Source organism: Gadus chalcogrammus, chromosome 18 (genome assembly GCF_026213295.1).
Source record: "Gadus chalcogrammus isolate NIFS_2021 chromosome 18, NIFS_Gcha_1.0, whole genome shotgun sequence".
Lineage (NCBI taxonomy): Eukaryota > Metazoa > Chordata > Actinopteri > Gadiformes > Gadidae > Gadus > Gadus chalcogrammus.
Genome location: NC_079429.1, coordinates 4,550,063 through 4,567,059, shown reverse-complemented (window position 1 = coordinate 4,567,059; position 16,997 = coordinate 4,550,063). Strand labels below are relative to the sequence as shown.

The 16,997-nt window shown below is 45.1% G+C and overlaps 1 protein-coding gene across 4 annotated transcripts in view; it reads left to right on the top strand.

Moving 5' to 3' along the window:
- Positions 1–11,473, top strand: part of LOC130371102 (receptor-type tyrosine-protein phosphatase epsilon-like) — a 55,299-nt gene extending 43,826 nt beyond the window's left edge. For all 4 annotated transcript variants that reach the window (XM_056576745.1, XM_056576744.1, XM_056576747.1 and 1 more), the window contains 15 exons: positions 593–683; positions 1,840–1,916; positions 2,056–2,092; positions 2,452–2,549; positions 3,196–3,315; positions 4,476–4,639; positions 5,345–5,480; positions 5,966–6,115; positions 6,491–6,584; positions 6,803–6,879; positions 7,444–7,578; positions 8,093–8,218; positions 8,856–9,007; positions 9,441–9,576; positions 10,427–11,473. In XM_056576745.1, coding sequence (XP_056432720.1) covers positions 593–683; positions 1,840–1,916; positions 2,056–2,092; positions 2,452–2,549; positions 3,196–3,315; positions 4,476–4,639; positions 5,345–5,480; positions 5,966–6,115; positions 6,491–6,584; positions 6,803–6,879; positions 7,444–7,578; positions 8,093–8,218; positions 8,856–9,007; positions 9,441–9,576; positions 10,427–10,501 — 1,668 coding nt within the window. In that variant the 3' untranslated portion in view covers positions 10,502–11,473. The remainder of the gene's footprint in view (positions 1–592; positions 684–1,839; positions 1,917–2,055; positions 2,093–2,451; positions 2,550–3,195; positions 3,316–4,475; positions 4,640–5,344; positions 5,481–5,965; positions 6,116–6,490; positions 6,585–6,802; positions 6,880–7,443; positions 7,579–8,092; positions 8,219–8,855; positions 9,008–9,440; positions 9,577–10,426) is intronic.
- Positions 11,474–16,997: the final 5,524 nt, after the last annotated feature.

Sequence of the window (16,997 nt, the reverse complement as noted above, 5' to 3'; positions counted from 1 at the left end):
TAATATTTTCATAGTCAAAGCTAGCTAGAAAGTTTGCTTTAGGAGTGTGCTTTGATACAATTCAAATGCCGACCATCCCTTCGTGAGAACGGCCTAGCTAGCCTGGCAATGCTCACTTTAGCTTCCTCAACGGGGCTAAAACATGCAACATGATCACCTTTCAGGGGAAAACTGTGTGTGGTGACTGAAGCTAGATTACTAACTCACTTGAGCTTAATGGTACGTTCAGTGTAGCTACATCACAGCTCGCTGAGGCCTCTGGAATCTCGGTTTGAGTCAAGGTTTTATTTAAGGGTCGTAGCCTTCATCATTGCACTCCCATGCCTATTACATTAGTTCACAGAGAAAATAAGTGACAGGGCTACACATGGAAGTACTTCTGTTATATGTAACCGATTTAACAGATAGTTATATATCGATTGTGCGAACAGAGGTAGTGGGTGGCGAAAAATACAGAGATGGAGATAGGGTTGCAAATCACAGCCATCTTTTCCACATGCAGCTGTGTGTGCGCCATGGTCCGAACACGGTGACCTGTGTTCTATGTCACTGGGCCGTCTTAGTTCTAACCGCTGGGCTTTCTGTGCTGCAGTCGTTGCCGGGGATCTCCACCCAGGGAACCTGTGAGGAGGCCAACAAGGAGACCAACAAGGAGAAGAACCGATACCCCAACATCCTTCCCTGTGAGTCACTGCTGTCCTAGAGCTGTCCTGTATAGGTGGACAACTGAAGCCTGTCCGCTTATATAATGGACTACTATACCTGTTCTCTTATGTGTGTGGATTACTGCAGCCTGGTCTCTTATGTAAGTGGATTACTATAGCCTATTCTCTTATGTGAGTGGATTACTATAGCCTGTTCTCTTATGTGTGTGGATTACTGCAGCCTGTTCTCTTATGTAAATGGATTACTATAGCCTGTTCTCTTATGTGAGTGGATTACTATAGCCTGTTCTCTTATGTGAGTGGATTACTATAGCCTGTTCTCTTATGTGAGTGGATTACTATAGCCTGTTCTCTTATGTGTGTGGATTACTGCAGCCTGTTCTCTTATGTAAATGGATTACTATAGCCTGTTCTCTTATGTGAGTGGATTACTATAGCCTGTTCTCTTATGTAAGTGGATTACTATAGCCTATTCTCTTATGTGAGTGGATTTCTATAGCCTATTCTCTTATATAAGGGGACTACGATACCTGTTATTTTATATAAGGGGACTACTATAGCCTGTTCTCTTATATAAGTGGATTGCTATACCTGTTATTTAATGCAAGTGGATTACTATAGCCTATTCTCTTATGTAAGTGGATTACTATAGCCTACTCTCTTATGTTAATGAATTATGTTTCCTGTTCTCTTATATAAGTGGATTACTATAGCCTATTCTCTTATGTAAATGGAGGAATACTATCATACTCTGCTAATGGAAGTGTGGACCTACTAGTATCTTCTGTAAGTGCACTAGCTTACTATCTGGTGTAAGTGTTTATGAGCCTCTGCTGGTCTGAGTGCATACAAGCCTCTGCTGGTCTGCTGGGACCTTTAGACCTCAGAGTTCAACACTTCCAGGTAAACACAGGAGTCAGCCTTCCAGACTTGATTTATTCTGGCCCCGCCCATGAGCCTGATGGATTTGGCCCAGCGTTGATAAGGAAATCCAGATGGCAAAACTCAAAATACTGATAAACGAAATAGGACCGCTTTAGGTTCTATGCCAAACGTCTGAAAGTTTGTTGAAAAAAACAACAACAGGATATTGTGAAATCTTGTTGGCCAGTTTGTCATCAAGAGGTGGTTTGTTTAAGGGAGAAAGGATCTTACTTTCTTATTTGTTCTTTAGTCGACCACTCCAGAGTGTTGCTGACCCAGCAGGAAGTAGATCCCTGTTCGGACTATGTCAACGCCTCGTACATTAATGTGAGTTCTGCCTCAGATTTCACTTACTAAGCGATTTGTGTTGTATTTTTATAGTAAGAGAAATCCCCCTTTTAAGTGATGAATATACAGGGGTGAGTCATGTGTTAATATTTTTTGTGTTTTCTGTGGATGTTATTAGGGCTACACAGAGGAGAACAAATTCATTGCTGCACAAGGTACGAAAAAATATTGATATAAATATTTATTATAATTAATAATATAAATCTTATAAATACATATATTATAATAAATTATATACTTTTATTTCTTTATAATTGATTAATAATAATAAATAAATAATGTTTATTTATTTATTATATATGTATTTATTATAAATAAATACATATATTATAATAAGTACTATCATTTTTTTAAATGGATACATAATACATAATATAATTATTATAAATAAATACATATATTATAATAAATAATATACTTATTATAAATAAATTATAAATAAATAATTATTATAAATAAATCTACACTTGTTGTATGAGGTGAATCCTTGAGGCTCTGTGTTGGTGTTCCTCAGGACCCAAGGAGGACACTGTGGTGGACTTCTGGAGGATGATCTGGGAGCAGAAGGTGGCCACCGTGGTCATGCTGACCAACCTGAAGGAGAGGAAGGAGGTAAGAGCTCCCCTGGATTAAGGCTCTTCTTTATATTTTATCTCCCCTAGAATTCTAATGTTTTTCTGGTATTGCGTCAACGTATTTAAATAATCAATCAAATGACTCAATTCATGGGAGCTTATTTCCAAACAGATGCGAGTGTTTTTATACAGAGGTGATTTACTGCCTGACCCTAAACATATTGTGAAAACGATGAATATGTGATCATAAAGGACAAGCAGAGGAACTAGGTCAGAGCTATAAACACAGAGGAGACCTTTAAACCTCCCTAAGCCCCCTGCTGGACTGGGCATGCATTGCGTCGTGTAGCGTCGAGCCGTTTGGAAACACTCCCTCTAATGATGAGAGCTACTACACTGAACACGTCTGACTCACAGCAGAATGCATCAACGTGTCCCTCTATACCCCCTCTATACCCCCTCTGTGAGGCAGACTATTCTCGTCCTTTTTCTCTTTTAAAAAGAGGCGTCAAAAATATTTAAAGTCAGCGTTAATGAACCTTTAGTTAACGACCATGAAAGCTAGTGTCTCGCTCTCCTCTCCATTGACATCCCAGTGTGGAGGCTAACCGACATTCCAACTGTCGTCCCTGGTTTTCCCGCTTTGTCCAACTGTCGTCCCCCGGTTTTCCCGCTCTTTCCAGGACAAGTGCTACCAGTACTGGCCTGACCAGGGCTGCTGGACCTACGGGAACGTCCGTGTGGCCGTGGAGGACTTCACCGTCCTGGTGGACTATACCATCCGCAAGTTCTGTGTGCAATATGTAAGTCTAACTAGTTCCTTGGTCCATATGTAAGTCTAACTAGTTCTGTGTACAATAGTAAGTTTAACTAGTTCTGTGGTCCATATGTAAGTCTAACTAGTTCTGTGTACAATTATGTAAATCTAACTAGTTCTGTGGTCCATATGTAAGTGTAACTAGTTCTGTGGTCAATATGTTAGTCTAACTAGTTCTGTGGTCAATATGTTAGTCTAACTAGTTCTGGGGTCCATATGTAAATGTAACTAGTTCTGTGGTCAATATGTTAGTCTAACTAGTTCTGTGGTCCATATGTAAGTCTAACTAGTTCTGTGGTCCATATGTAAGTCTATCTAGTTCTGTGGTCCATATGTAAGTCTAACCTCTATAACTGTCATGCATTTTACTTTATTTATTTTCACTAATGTAACAAAGGCCCATGTTTCAGTCGTTATAGTTTGTTAGGAACGACATAGTTTCAGCTTCATTGGAGGACAAAAGTATCGAATTTAGCGGAAGTATAATAAGTGATGTGCAATCTAATCTCGCAACAAAAAAGAAGGAAGCAGTATTCTGTGGAGTAAGCAAAACAAAATACGGACAACATGATATGTATACATTAGTACTGTCAGTTAAACGCGTTATTAACGGCGTTAACGCAAACCAATTTTAACGGCGTTAATTAATTAATTTTTTTTGGGCTCAAAACAAAGAAGCAGTAACCTGAGTGCTATGTTCAAGGCAGTATGTTTGCATGTTCATCGTTTAATAGTACTATAGGCTTGTTTTTTGTATCGTCCTGTTTTTCAGTATATGCCAATGTTGTTATCAATAAAAAAACATTTGCACAAGGCAAGCCGATGCACTTCTCCATGTTGATAAGAGCATTAAAATTAGAAAAATTAATGGGACAAAGAAATCAAGGGATATTTAGCATAATATTTTTTTTTGCGATTAATCGTGAGTTAACTATGACAGTAGTGCGATTAAATATTTGAATCGCTTGACAGCACTAGTATATATTCATGTATTTTATTCATGGTGCTACACATTAATATGACAGTCTGTTGTAGCACCACTCCATTGCTCCTGTGTGTAGCAGGGTATCCCTGTTGTAACCAGTCTGTTTGTTACACCATGTCCGTTGTAACACCACTCTGTTGTCCGTTGCCCCCCGTGTGCAGCAGGGTAATGACAGCTCCAAGACCCCCCGGCTGCTCACCCAGCTGCACTTCACCAGCTGGCCCGACTTCGGGGTCCCCTTCTCCCCCATCGGCATGCTCAAGTTCCTGAAGAAGGTGAAGACGGTGAACCCCTCCTTCGCCGGCCCCATCGCCGTCCACTGCAGGTACAGTAGGCCCGTGTTCTGGGGGGTACAGTAGGCCCGTGTTCCGGGGGGTACAGTAGGCCCGTGTTCCGGGAGGTACAGTAGGCCCGTGTTCTGGGAGGTACAGTAGGCCCGTGTTCTTGGAGGTACAGTAGGCACGGGTTTAAGAATGCACTTAATGTACGCCCTTATCGTATGTGGTACGTCCTGGCACTTAATGTGCACACTTACTGTGTGTTGTACGTCGTAGCAATTAAAAATAGTGCTTTGCATTGTGTAGCATCTTATCCTAGCTATCTTTGTTGTATACGGGGAATGGGTTAACCTAGTGATTGTTATTGCTTGGCACTTATACCAACAGCAATATATTGTTTCTCTTTCTTCTGACAAATGTACTTATTGTAAGTCGCTTTGGATAAAAGCATCTGCTAAATGCCCTCAATGTAAATGTAAATGTGAAGATGTGTGTGCTCCCTGATGGGGAAGCCTTTGATCCCAGTTCAGCCTTCCCAGTGTCCCACTCTGTCCTCTCCCCCCTAATGGGACAGCCTCTGATCCCAGTAAGCCTTCCCAGTGTCCCACTCTGTCCTCTCCCCCCTAATGGGACAGGCTCTGATCCCAGTAAGCCTTCCCAGTGTCCCACACTGTCCTCTCCCCTAATGGGACAGCCTCTGATCCCAGTAAGCCTTCCCAGTGTCCCACACTGTCCTCTGCCCCCCCCCCCAGTGCCGGAGTGGGCCGGACGGGGACCTTCATCGTGATCGACGCCATGATCGACATGACGCACGCCGAACAGAAGGTCGACGTCTTCGGCTTCGTCACCAAGATCCGGGAGCAGCGCTCCCAGCTGGTCCAGACCGACGTAAGCAGGTTCAACTTTATCGACACGTGCAGTGGCTGACAAACAGAATTGGACTCCATTGTGAATCTGATTCATTTTCCTGTTTTTTCTAGTTTGCATCTCACCAGGATTTAATAGTATGCTTATATCAGAAAGATATGTAACAATAACAACCAGATTTTACTACTTACCGGTACTTTGATAACTAACAAGTCCACATTTTCTGTGTGTATACATGTGTGTGTGCATGCATGCATCTGTGTGTGTGTGTGTGTGTGTGGGCGTGCCTGTGTTTGTGTGCGTGTGTGTGCATGCATGTGTGTGTGTGTGCATCTGCATGTTTGTGTGTGTGTGTGTGTGTGTGTGTGTGTGTGTGCATGTGTGCCTGCGTTTGTGTGTGTGTGTGTGTGTGTGTGTGTGCATGTGTGCCTGCGTTTGTGTGTGTGTGTGTGCGTGTGTGCGTGTGTGTGTGTGTGTGTGTGTGTGTGTGTGCCTGGCTGCCTCAGATGCAGTACTCGTTCATCTACCAGGCCCTGCTGGAGTACTTCCTGTACGGAGACACGGAGCTGGACGTGTCATCCCTGGAGGGCCACCTGCTGAGGCTGCACAACACCCACGCCCCCCTGGACCGCGTGGGCCTGGAGGAGGAGTTCAGGGTACCCCGCCTCTCTCGGGATCAGGGGGGGGGGCTGAATCAAATATTTATCCATCTATTATATCTCAGTATTAATATTTAGAACTTAATAGACCTTCGAGGGCCTGGGAACCAGGGGAAAGAACACATTACTGTCCATATAATAATACAATAGGGTTTCAGTTCTGTATATTTCAGTGAAAATGAGAGCCTGGTCATGTTACTGTTCTCTCTGATTCCGTCCTGCGGTTTCAGAGCATTCAGGTTCAATTCCCTTTTTTGAACCTCTCTGAAAACACAAGTAAAATAATGAGTACCAACCTGACGGACAGGTGTGTGTCCATGACGATGACCGTATCCATGACGATGACGGTGCCTCTTTGTTCTCTCCAACCAGAAACTGACCAACATGCGGATCATGAAGGAGAACATGAGAACAGGGAACCTTCCAGCCAACATGAAGAAGAACCGGGTTCTGCAGATCATTCCCTGTAAGACCAGAACTGGTTCTCTGCATCCTATCCTCCTATCTCTTCAGGCTCGCTTTTAAAGTCCAGCTCCTCTCCTCTCCTTCCCTCTCTCTGCCTCCTCATTCTATGATTTTCAATGTCTTGATGGGACACTTGTTAATATCTATTTTATCGGATCCTGCCAAAGTAATGATGAGCAGTGTTGAACTTTCCTGTCTGACCTCTGACCTCTCTTCCAGACGACTTCAACCGCGTGATTCTGTCGATGCGCCGGGGCCAGGAGTTCACCGACTACATCAACGCCTCCTTCATCGACGTATGTCTCTTTATCCGTCACGTTTTAAATGCAGTTCGGACTGTTGTGCGCATTTTGATGTTGTTCTGTATAACAAGAGGATTTAGAGGGATAACAAAATGTATCTTTTTAGGCAGATAGGTTTTATTTACCTTCACCTTATCGATACTAAAAAATTAATAATAAAAACATCTATTTTATTCAAAGGCTGTAGCTGCAGGAAAGAAGTTCCAAAGTGAACCACAGGGGAAAGTGTTGGTTAAAATCCCCTGATTCATGTGTTCATAAATCCACCAAAATTAAAATGTTGAAAAAGCAGCACAGTTCATTTTATTTATGTGTTGGTGTGTTTGCGCACGTACGTCTGTGTGTGTGTTTGTACATCTGTGTGTGTGTCTTTCTGTTTCACGGTGTGTGTGTGTGTGTGTGTGTCTGTCTGTGTATGGTTGTACATGCCCATGTGCGTGCGCGTGTGTGTGTCTATATACGTGTGTGTGTGTGTGCGCGTTTGTCTGTGTTTATGCCTGTGTTCCTCTGTCTGTGTGTGTATGGTTGTGTTAATGTGTGCGTATGTGTGTGTCTCAGGGCTACCGGCAGAAGGACTACTTCATCGCCACCCAGGGCCCGCTGGCCCACACAGTGCAGGACTTCTGGAGGATGGCCTGGGAGTGGAAGTGTCACTCCATCGTCATGCTCACCGAGCTCCAGGAGAGGGAGCAGGTGAGTCAAACTTCCACCGCTACAGAGAGGCTGGTCACACCGCCTCGCAGGACTTAAGACACTGATCCCAGGGGCGGTTCTGGGCACGGGCGAACCGGGGCGCCATTCTTTCATGACGCGTGGGGGGGCGCCACGAGCAGTTTAAAAAATATATATCATCTGCGCTGTGGTTTTTCTATGATGGATCATAACATTGTGTGGGGAATTGGCATATTGGCGCCCCCTCTGGTTGCAGGCACGCCTGCTTGTTGAGAAGGTGCCGCACACAGACGGACTTAAACCGCCACCGAAGTCCGTAGGGTCATGAGACATGTGAGGAAGTCTCGCCCGGGGCGTAACTGGACGTAGAACCGCCTCACTGACACGTTAGACACTGAAAATATAGGATTTAGATAAGAATCTCCATTGAATGTTTACTAGCAAGGTTTGTCCAATTTAAATGGAATTTGTAGATGTGTCATTTGTTAAAGGTGTGTTGATGAACGTGTGTGTGTGTGTGTGTGTGTGTGTGCAGGACAAGTGTCTGAAGTACTGGCCCTCGGAGGAGTCGGTGACCTACGGCGACTACACGGTGGAGATCAAGGCCGACACGCTGTGCGACGCCTTCAGCCTCAAGGACCTGGTACTCACCTACGGCCCGGTAAGAACGTGTGTGGGTGTGGTTGTGGGTGTGCGTGAGTGTGGTATACAGGTTGTATGTTACACACTGTACTGTACTGTGCAGTGTAACACTACAACCATCCCTGAAGATAGAGAAAACGTACATTCTCGTCTGTGTTTGTGTATGTGTGTGAGAATGTATATATATATATATTAATTTTTACTTGTATATATATATATATATATATATATATATATATACGGTACATATAAAAAAAATATATATTTTATTATTCAAACACAAATGCATTTTTCAGCACATAGAACTGACATTGCTTTGCAGTTTCACTTTATTTTTTTATGCTAATCAAAATGCTCAGCAAAAAAAAGCATAAAAACGAAATACCTCTTCTACTGCTCTCATCATCCTCTTCCTCCTCCTCCTCCCCCCCATCCTCCTCCCCCCCCCCATCCCTCCTCCTCCCCCCCCCTCCTCCTCCTCTTCCTCCTCCTCCTCCTCCCCCCCCCTCCTCCTCCTCCCCCCCCCCCTCCTCCTCCTCCTCCTCCTCCTCCTCCTCCTCCCCCCCTCCTCCTCCTCCTCCTCCTCCCCCTCCTCTTCCTCCTCCTCCTCCTCCTCCCCCCCCCCCCCCCCTCCTCCTCCTCCTCCTCGCGCCCAGGAGAAGCAGACGCGGACCATCAGACACTTCCACTTCCACGGCTGGCCCGAAATCGGCATCCCGGCCGACGGCAAGGGAATGATCGACATCATCGCCGCCGTGCAGCGGCAGCAGCAGCAGTCCGGGAATAACCCCATCGTGGTGCACTGCAGGTAACCCCCCCCCCCCCCCCCCCGGGGGCAACCCGGCCTCAGGGGCGGGCTACACCAGAGATGATCCGGAACATTCCCTGCATCGGGGCCGGTCACGTGAATGGGAACAGGGAACATGCAGCCTACCCAAGAGATGTTCCGGAACATTCCTGCTTTGGGTCATGTGTGAATGGGAACAGGGAACAATATTCTGTGTAATCTGCAACCCCAATTTGTGTTTTTGTTTTTGCGTGTGTGATTGTGTTTGTGTGTGTGTTTGTGTCTGTGTGTGTGTTTCTGCCTCTGTGTGTGTGCCTGTGTGTGTGCCTGTGTGTGCCTGCCTGTGTGTTTGTGTGTGTGTGCCTGTGTGTGTGTGTGTGTGTGTTTGTGCCTGTGTGTGTGTGTGTGTTTCTGCCTGTGTGTGTGTGTGTGTGTGTCTGTTTGTGTGCCTCAGTGCCGGTGCTGGGAGGACAGGTACGTTCATTGCGCTCAGCAACATCCTGGAGCGGGTGAAGGCGGAGGGCCTGCTGGACGTCTTCCAGACGGTGAAGAGTTTGCGCATGCAGAGGCCTCACATGGTCCAGACGGTGGTAAGTGCTCCCATTGGTCCACCACGATCCCGGAGGGGAAGGGCGGGGCGGGGCTAGAAACCCACCAGAAACACAAGACGCCCTGGCCAAAGCGCGTCAGGCTTTGGGAGCGGTGTGGCTGTGAGCTCAACCGGGAGATCAGACGGGATTAACGGGGAAGTGAAAATCAATCCCAGCAGACGTGGAGCTCTGGCCTTTGCCGAGCTACCGGGTGGGGAGGCGGGAAAAGCCCATAAAAGTGGAGGTCGGGGCGCCCTGCCCTGGTTGACCAGGTAGAGCGCGTACCGTTAAGGCTCAGTCCTTACCTCGGCGATCCGGGTTTGATTCCTGCCTGGGGTCTTTTGCTTGCATGTCCGCCCTTTCTCTCTGCCATACCTTCCTGTCCAACTCTTCACGAGTAAGGCTTAAAAATGCAAATAATATATAATAAAAAAGATCTACCCCCTAACATGTGTGATCGACCCCTAACACGTCTGATGGACCCCTGACATGTCTAAACTCAACATGCCCCATCTCAAGCCCAGAGCCCAAGGCTCTGACAGGGCAGGCTCAAATGAATGTGCAAATGTCAGAAGTAGACCCGAGTCCTGTTCGGATCACGACCGAGCCGCTATGCGGCCCGTTTCAAAATAATGATTATTTTGTGATGATTCTAGCTGTTTTTGTCACGTTACAAATGAAGCCAAATCATTTTGTCCGATTTTTCCCTTCACTCCATTTGAAATTGCAACAATGGAGAAAAATGACATGGAAACACGCTTTTGTACCTGAGCGATGGTTAGTGCAGGTTCAAAGCATGATTCAGAGCTGCAGACCTCCTGTCTGAAGTCTCCTCTCTCTGTCTCCACAGGAACAGTACGACTTCTGCTACCGGGTGGTACAAGACTTTGTTGACATCTTCTCAGACTATGCCAATTTTAAATAAGACTTGCCTTAAACATGCGTTTGTTTCGTCCTTTTAATGTGGATTTCTAATGGCTAACCGTTCCCTAACTGTCAGATGATCTATTTTGCTATGCACTTGTTCCCCTGTGCCATGAACTAAGCGCTCCGTCCTATGTGTAACATACCGCCTGGATGAACGTTGTACATGCTAAAGCCATTAATATTGTTATTATTGTACATTTCACAACTTATATATTAATTATTGTTTTACCAGGAAAGTGGTGTGCCTGCGGCATCTCCATTTCAAACCGTGTTGTATGATAACTGTTGTATTATACAATATGTTGTATGATTAACTTCTTCAGTGCCATGTTCGGTGGCGCACTGCCATCGGAACAGACCTGTAGCTATTGTAAATGTATTTATATTATATCGTGTTATCAGTGTACCTTTCATCATTTCGCATTTTGGAGTACTTTTGTTGTTTTTTATTGACACTTTTATTTATATAAATGTATATTCTTACTTATCGATGAGCTACTTCTAAAGTTGGAGTGACGTCGACCGACGTGGTTTTGTTTTTTGGGTTTGTCTCTTTTTATTTATTTGTTTTTAATCCAGTTCGATGCCCATGTTAAATGTGACGCTCCACGCGGTTGAAATGTTCGTGATATGACGTGTGTGTTGCGCCACCGCGACATCCAGAATCGACTTTTACTGACACGGTGAAACTCCACAAACAGATTCAGGTATGCGACCACTCAAGTCTTAATATAGAGTATTATGATTATAAGAGAAAAAGAGAGATTTTGTACCTCAGCAATCGGACCATGCCTCACGCTCATGAAGCTCATTGGAATGCTGCTGCGTGCTTCAGTGTCTCCGGAGACCATGGAAAGTATTTTGCTAAGATGACTGCACATTTAAAAAGCACATGTACCCAGCCTTTTGCCAACAACTTAGAAAAATAAAGATGTTTATTGGTCGCTTCATTTGTATTCCAGATTTTGTGTGTGTGTGTGTGTGTAAGTGTGTGTGCAATTATAGCCTAGGTTAATTACCATATACATGAAGCAAACCATAGCGTTTTTTTTGTAAACGTTAAACAAAAAACAACTCGTCAGCGTGTTAATTTAGTTTAATAATTCCTGGTGAGAGAGAAACGGACTGGAACTACCATACTAGGTAATTAGCATAATGTTCATTGGTATATTGCTAATCAGCATAATGCTCATTAGCAATATACCAATTAGCGTAATTCATTCGACGCCTCATTGTCTGCTCCCGTATGCGGACACGTGCCGCCCCATAGTGGGTGTGATTACAATTACACCTACATAAGACTCCAAGCTCAATTACGTAATTTGATCTGACATATGGTGTGTGTGTATGTGTGTTTCAAGGCCTATTATAGGAATTGGTTTGAAGCCAAGGATAACCGCCTTGTGCAGCGCTGTTTCCTCAATGTCCTCAGCGGTATGGAAGGCGGATCCATTAGGTGCGTGTACAGGTGGACTGACTGTCCTCTCAGTGAGTTTGAGGTGCAGGTAGAAATATAAAATTCAAAGAGGCTGGATGGATTGTGGTCGCGTAGCCTATAATAGGCTGAAGCAATATCTCAGGTAATCGGATTGGGGTAAAGTATACAGTCGAGACAGCAGGCTTAATATAGTATTGAAAGACTTTATTATTATTCGTTAGTCACACCCGCATTCGATTTTGTGCGCCAAAGTGCTGATGTTGCAGACTCTACGCCAGGCTAACGGGTCAAAGTATTAAATGCAGGGGAGATTCTTGCAATGCCTTTTCTATAACTAGACGCGGTTTCAAACAAAAACGTATCTTTCGACATGTGTTGTGTTGTGTAGACTGCTTCAACGGCCAATGGGCCATTTTATAAGCGAGTCCAGAGACCTGCGTGAACTGAACTGCTGCCGCCAGCAGAGGGCGGTGTTTCCTCGTTTCAGAGGAGCCTTCGTCGGTCCAATACTTCCTTTTTCCATCCACTCTTGCGGAGGTTGTCGTGCCTTCTTCCTTCAAAGGGTGAGTCTCTAAACGAGGTCGGACAGACCTTGCATGCTCATCAGTATATTGTGGCGACCACGGGCATGGGGTCCCGAGTGCCGCAAAGGATCCTGGGAAGGGTCTGACTTCTATTAGTTTGACCTTTCAGCGCCCTCCTGGGTCCTTTGCGGCAGAGACGTTGTGTGGGGTGCAAGGGTTGGGGTATGTCTCGGTGGCGGTGTGTTTGTGTAGTTCGCATTTCCGACACCGGCACCGAGATGTTCAGTTGATTGTTGTGTTGTGTTTAAGTTTGTTTATATATATATATATATATATATATATATATATTTGATGTATCTGATAGAGAGAGAGAGAGAGATCATGGTATTAGCGTACAGTAGGCAAGAAGCAGGCCAGCACCTATCCACAGTAGGCCTACAGTAGGCCATGGTATCAGCCTACAGTAGGACAGCACCAGCCTATAGTAGACCAGAACCAGCCTATGGTAGGCCATGGTACCAGCCTACAGTAGACCATGGTACCAGCCTACAGTAGACCATGGTACCAGCCTACAGTAGACCAGCACCAGCCTACAGTGGGCCATGGTACCAGCAGTATCAGTTGTTTGGAATTAAGCATTTTTCAGCTCGATAACAGGACAGAAATGTATTCTTCAGAGTCACATGGTTCTTGTTTTTTGTTTCATAATGACTGTTTGACATCATTCTGTATAATTATTATTTTTCCTTAAACCTGACGAGACAACTTATTTGTCCACACAAGGTGGAAAATGTGTCACAGCCTTTTGAATACACTGTAATACAGAGTCAGCTTCCTGAGTTCAATACTACGGATGAGGAACTAAATGAAGTTTCACATACAAGTGAAAAAAGGAGGGAAGGAGGTAGAACTAACATCAGTAATGATCAGTCTATACAAGCTCTCTACCAGAAAGGGGTTGGAACTAACATCAGTAATGATCAGTCTATACAAGCTCTCTACCAGAAAGGGCTTGGAACTAACATCAGTAATGTCTGATCACAGTCTAGACTGGTTCTGAACTAGGAAGGGGTTAGAACTAACCTCAGTAATGATCAGTCTGTACCAGGAAGGGGTTAGAACTAACATCAGTAATGATCATAGTCTACACTGGTTCTGTACTGGGAAGGGGTTAGAACTAACGTCAGTAATGATCAGAGTCTACACTGGTTCTGAACTAGGAAGGGGTTAGAACTATAACGTCAGTTATGATCAGTCTGTACAGGTTCTGTACTGGGAAGGGGTTAGAACTAACGTCAGTTATGATCAGTCTACACAGGTTCTGTACCAGGAAACAACACAAAAAGCCCTTACAACTTTTGACCACTAAATGTTTTAACGAGCGAAATCTTGTTAAACTAAATGTCAACACACAGAGAGAATATTGAGTGTGATTGTGATTAACCGAGGGTCTAATTCAGGCACGCTTTGTCTTCCCCAAACAAATCACAATTCTCGCTGGAAAGAAGCGACAAAAAGTGTCTTTGTTTACAGTTTCCACTTCCTCCCCAGACACGCCGCCATGGTAACGGTGCTCAAACAGGACCGGCCGTGGCGGCGTCCGAGGTCACCTCCAGAGTTCATGTCTCACATGAATTATGTATAAGCCCCAAACCACAGGCTTATTTTGGTGGTATCCCCGCTCATTCCTGTGTGTGTGTGTGTGTGTGTGTGCGTGTGCGTGCGTGCGTGCGCGTGCGTGTGTGTGTGTGCATGGGGTGCACATAACTTCTTTATAGAGTTACTCAGTTGAGTACCAGGAGATGGTGTTTGGTACGCACCGCAGACACGTAACATCGGATCTTATGAAATTGACCAAGTTTCACAGAGGTTTTTTGCGTCACCTTTCTTTCTTATCAAACTGCAGCAGCTTGACCACGGAGCGTTTGATTATCTGACAAAAGGAACGTTGCGAGATCAACTGATTTTGTGCAGTTCTCCAGTGTGTGCGCGGTGCACAGCACAGACAGCGCACATGAGCGCACATTTCATTGCGCTTGTCATTCGTTTCGAGCCACGGCACATCTTGGTGCCACTATTTCGAAGAAAAACATTTTCTTCTTCTCTGGCTCCATTTGCCTTTTCTTTGCAGGTGGCGAAGGCACAAGTAGCTGCTCAATGTATTTTGTTGTTTCGTTTTTTTTTCGATCTCCCGTAAGTTACGCAAAAGCGCTGTGGTGACACAAGTGACCTTACGCATCCCCGGTTATGGCCGCGCATGCGTACTTGCGTACCAGTTATGTGTGCACCCCTGTATATGTGTGTGTGTGTGTAAGCATTTGTGTGTGTGTGTGTGTGTGTGTGTGTGTGTGTGTGTAAGCATCTATGTGTGTGTGTATGTGTGTGTGTGCGTGCATGTATATGTGTGTGTGCACTTGTGTATGTGTATGTGTGTGTGTGTGTGCACGAAAGTGTGTGTGTGTGTGTGTGTGTGTGTGTGTGTGTGTGTGTGTGTGTGTGTGTGTGTGTGTGTGTGTGTGTGTGTGTGTGTGTGTGTGTGTGTGTGTGTGTGTGTGTGTGTGTGTGTGTGTTTGAGGTCAACCAGAGTGTCTCCTGTTAAGCTGCAGGAGATCCCCTCTCAGGAGTGGATCTCCCACCCCGGAGTGGATCTCCCATCCCAGTCTTGACGACGGTTCCTCAGGGTCCTGGTAAGGAACCCTCTGACCCAGACAGTGGGTCACCCCCTGCAGCTCCTCTGAGCCCGAGATGTACTCCTTAGGGTTTCCCCTTCGCTTTCTTCTTTCACTTCCTCTGAAGCGCGTTGGCCAAGACATCTTGAATCGGCGTTCCCTCCCAGGGCGACGCGTAACAACATCAGGCCGCAACGTGAGTAGTCACAACGTGAATCCAGGAACACAGAATGACACACTGGTGAACATTCCTCTCATCCAAAACAATATTGGTAGCAAAATGTATCGCTTTGCTTTATCCAAATAATTTCCCCGTTTTCACAACATTGTAATTCTTTGTCAAAATCGGTTCAGCAATGTTAAGCAACAATTTGTGAAACCCAAAACAAATGGTTCTCAACTGAATAGGGTCAACCTACAACATACAATAAGTGCGTACATTAAGTGCCAGGACATACAACATACAATAAGTGCGTACATTAAGTGCCAGGACGAACATGAACAATAAGTGTGTACATTAGGTACACATACAACATACAATAAGTGCGTACATTAAGTGCCCGGACGAACAACATACAATAATTGCGTATATTAAGTGCCAGGACGGTCAACATACAATAAATGTGCAAGAGGTGTCATGGGGTGGGGTTAAGGGGAAGGTCAGGGCCTTGAGTCTCACTCGCTGAGGTGTGCTGAATCCCAGTCTGACTTGACCCTCAGCTATGTCCTCCTTGGCAAATCCCCATCAATGGCCTTTTATAGCAACATAAGTAATGTAAATACTTGCCTTGTCTCGCCTTTGTGACTGTACTTTGCAGCTCACCACACCCGTAATGCAGGAATGCAAATAAAGTGACAGACCGGTTATCAACACGTCGTTCTCTTTATACACACATCCAACAACCAGCAGTATAGATCAGACGGATCATGAAGGGACAGACGGATCATCCTCCGTCTTACGACGCGGAGAACCTCCTGCTTCATCATCACACAAGTGGTAGGCTGCTCGTGGGCCTCTGATGTTTTTTATCTGCATCCTGCATCGTGGCTCAAGTCCCTGTGTGAAGACCCGTCGTCGTTGTCGACATGCATCACCAAAGCTTCTCTTGTGTGAGTTCATGTGTGAGTTCAGCGGAAGGGGATATCGCCTCAGGAGATCAGTCACGGGGCGGCGATACGGAAGCCAACTAGGAACCGAGATTGACATTGGGTCTTTGTGTTCACTTAGCACTCCGAGAACAGAGGGAGGAGATCCATTCGTGGGCGTTGTCTTCGTCACTTCACACTGACTTGATAATGTGCCTGGTGTTTAAATATACCCCTGCTGCATCCCCTCCCCGGCCTTCATCCTCCAACGCTCTCTGTTTCACATTTAATACCGTCTGAGTAGCGCTACCGGGCCTAACCGCCTCCTTAACAGCGCTTTGAGCCTCGCCGTGATTCAATCAGAGAGCTCTTAGCAGCTGGGTGTCAGGATAAAGATACTACTGCTCAGAGTCCTGGCCCTCCCAACCACCCCCTTGCTGTTTAGGCCTCGGTACGAGGCCTTCGAACTGGAGGAGATGGGTAAGAAAAGGACATTCCATATTCCTTTAAATGTCAGCACGTTCTCATACAAATGTGTTTACACCAAAAAAATGTTGGGTTTAGATTACATAATGGGATTTTTGCTAATTTGATGATGTTGATGGAAAAAACGAATGTGAAACATTGTAAACAATGTGTTTACGCACAAAAATGTTGGGTGTGGATTACATTATGGAATTTTTGCTAATTTGATGATGTTGATAGAGAAACAAAGGTGAAACATTGAGGTTGATTATCTGACGTTTTTTTATTTATGATATTTTTTCACCACAAAAA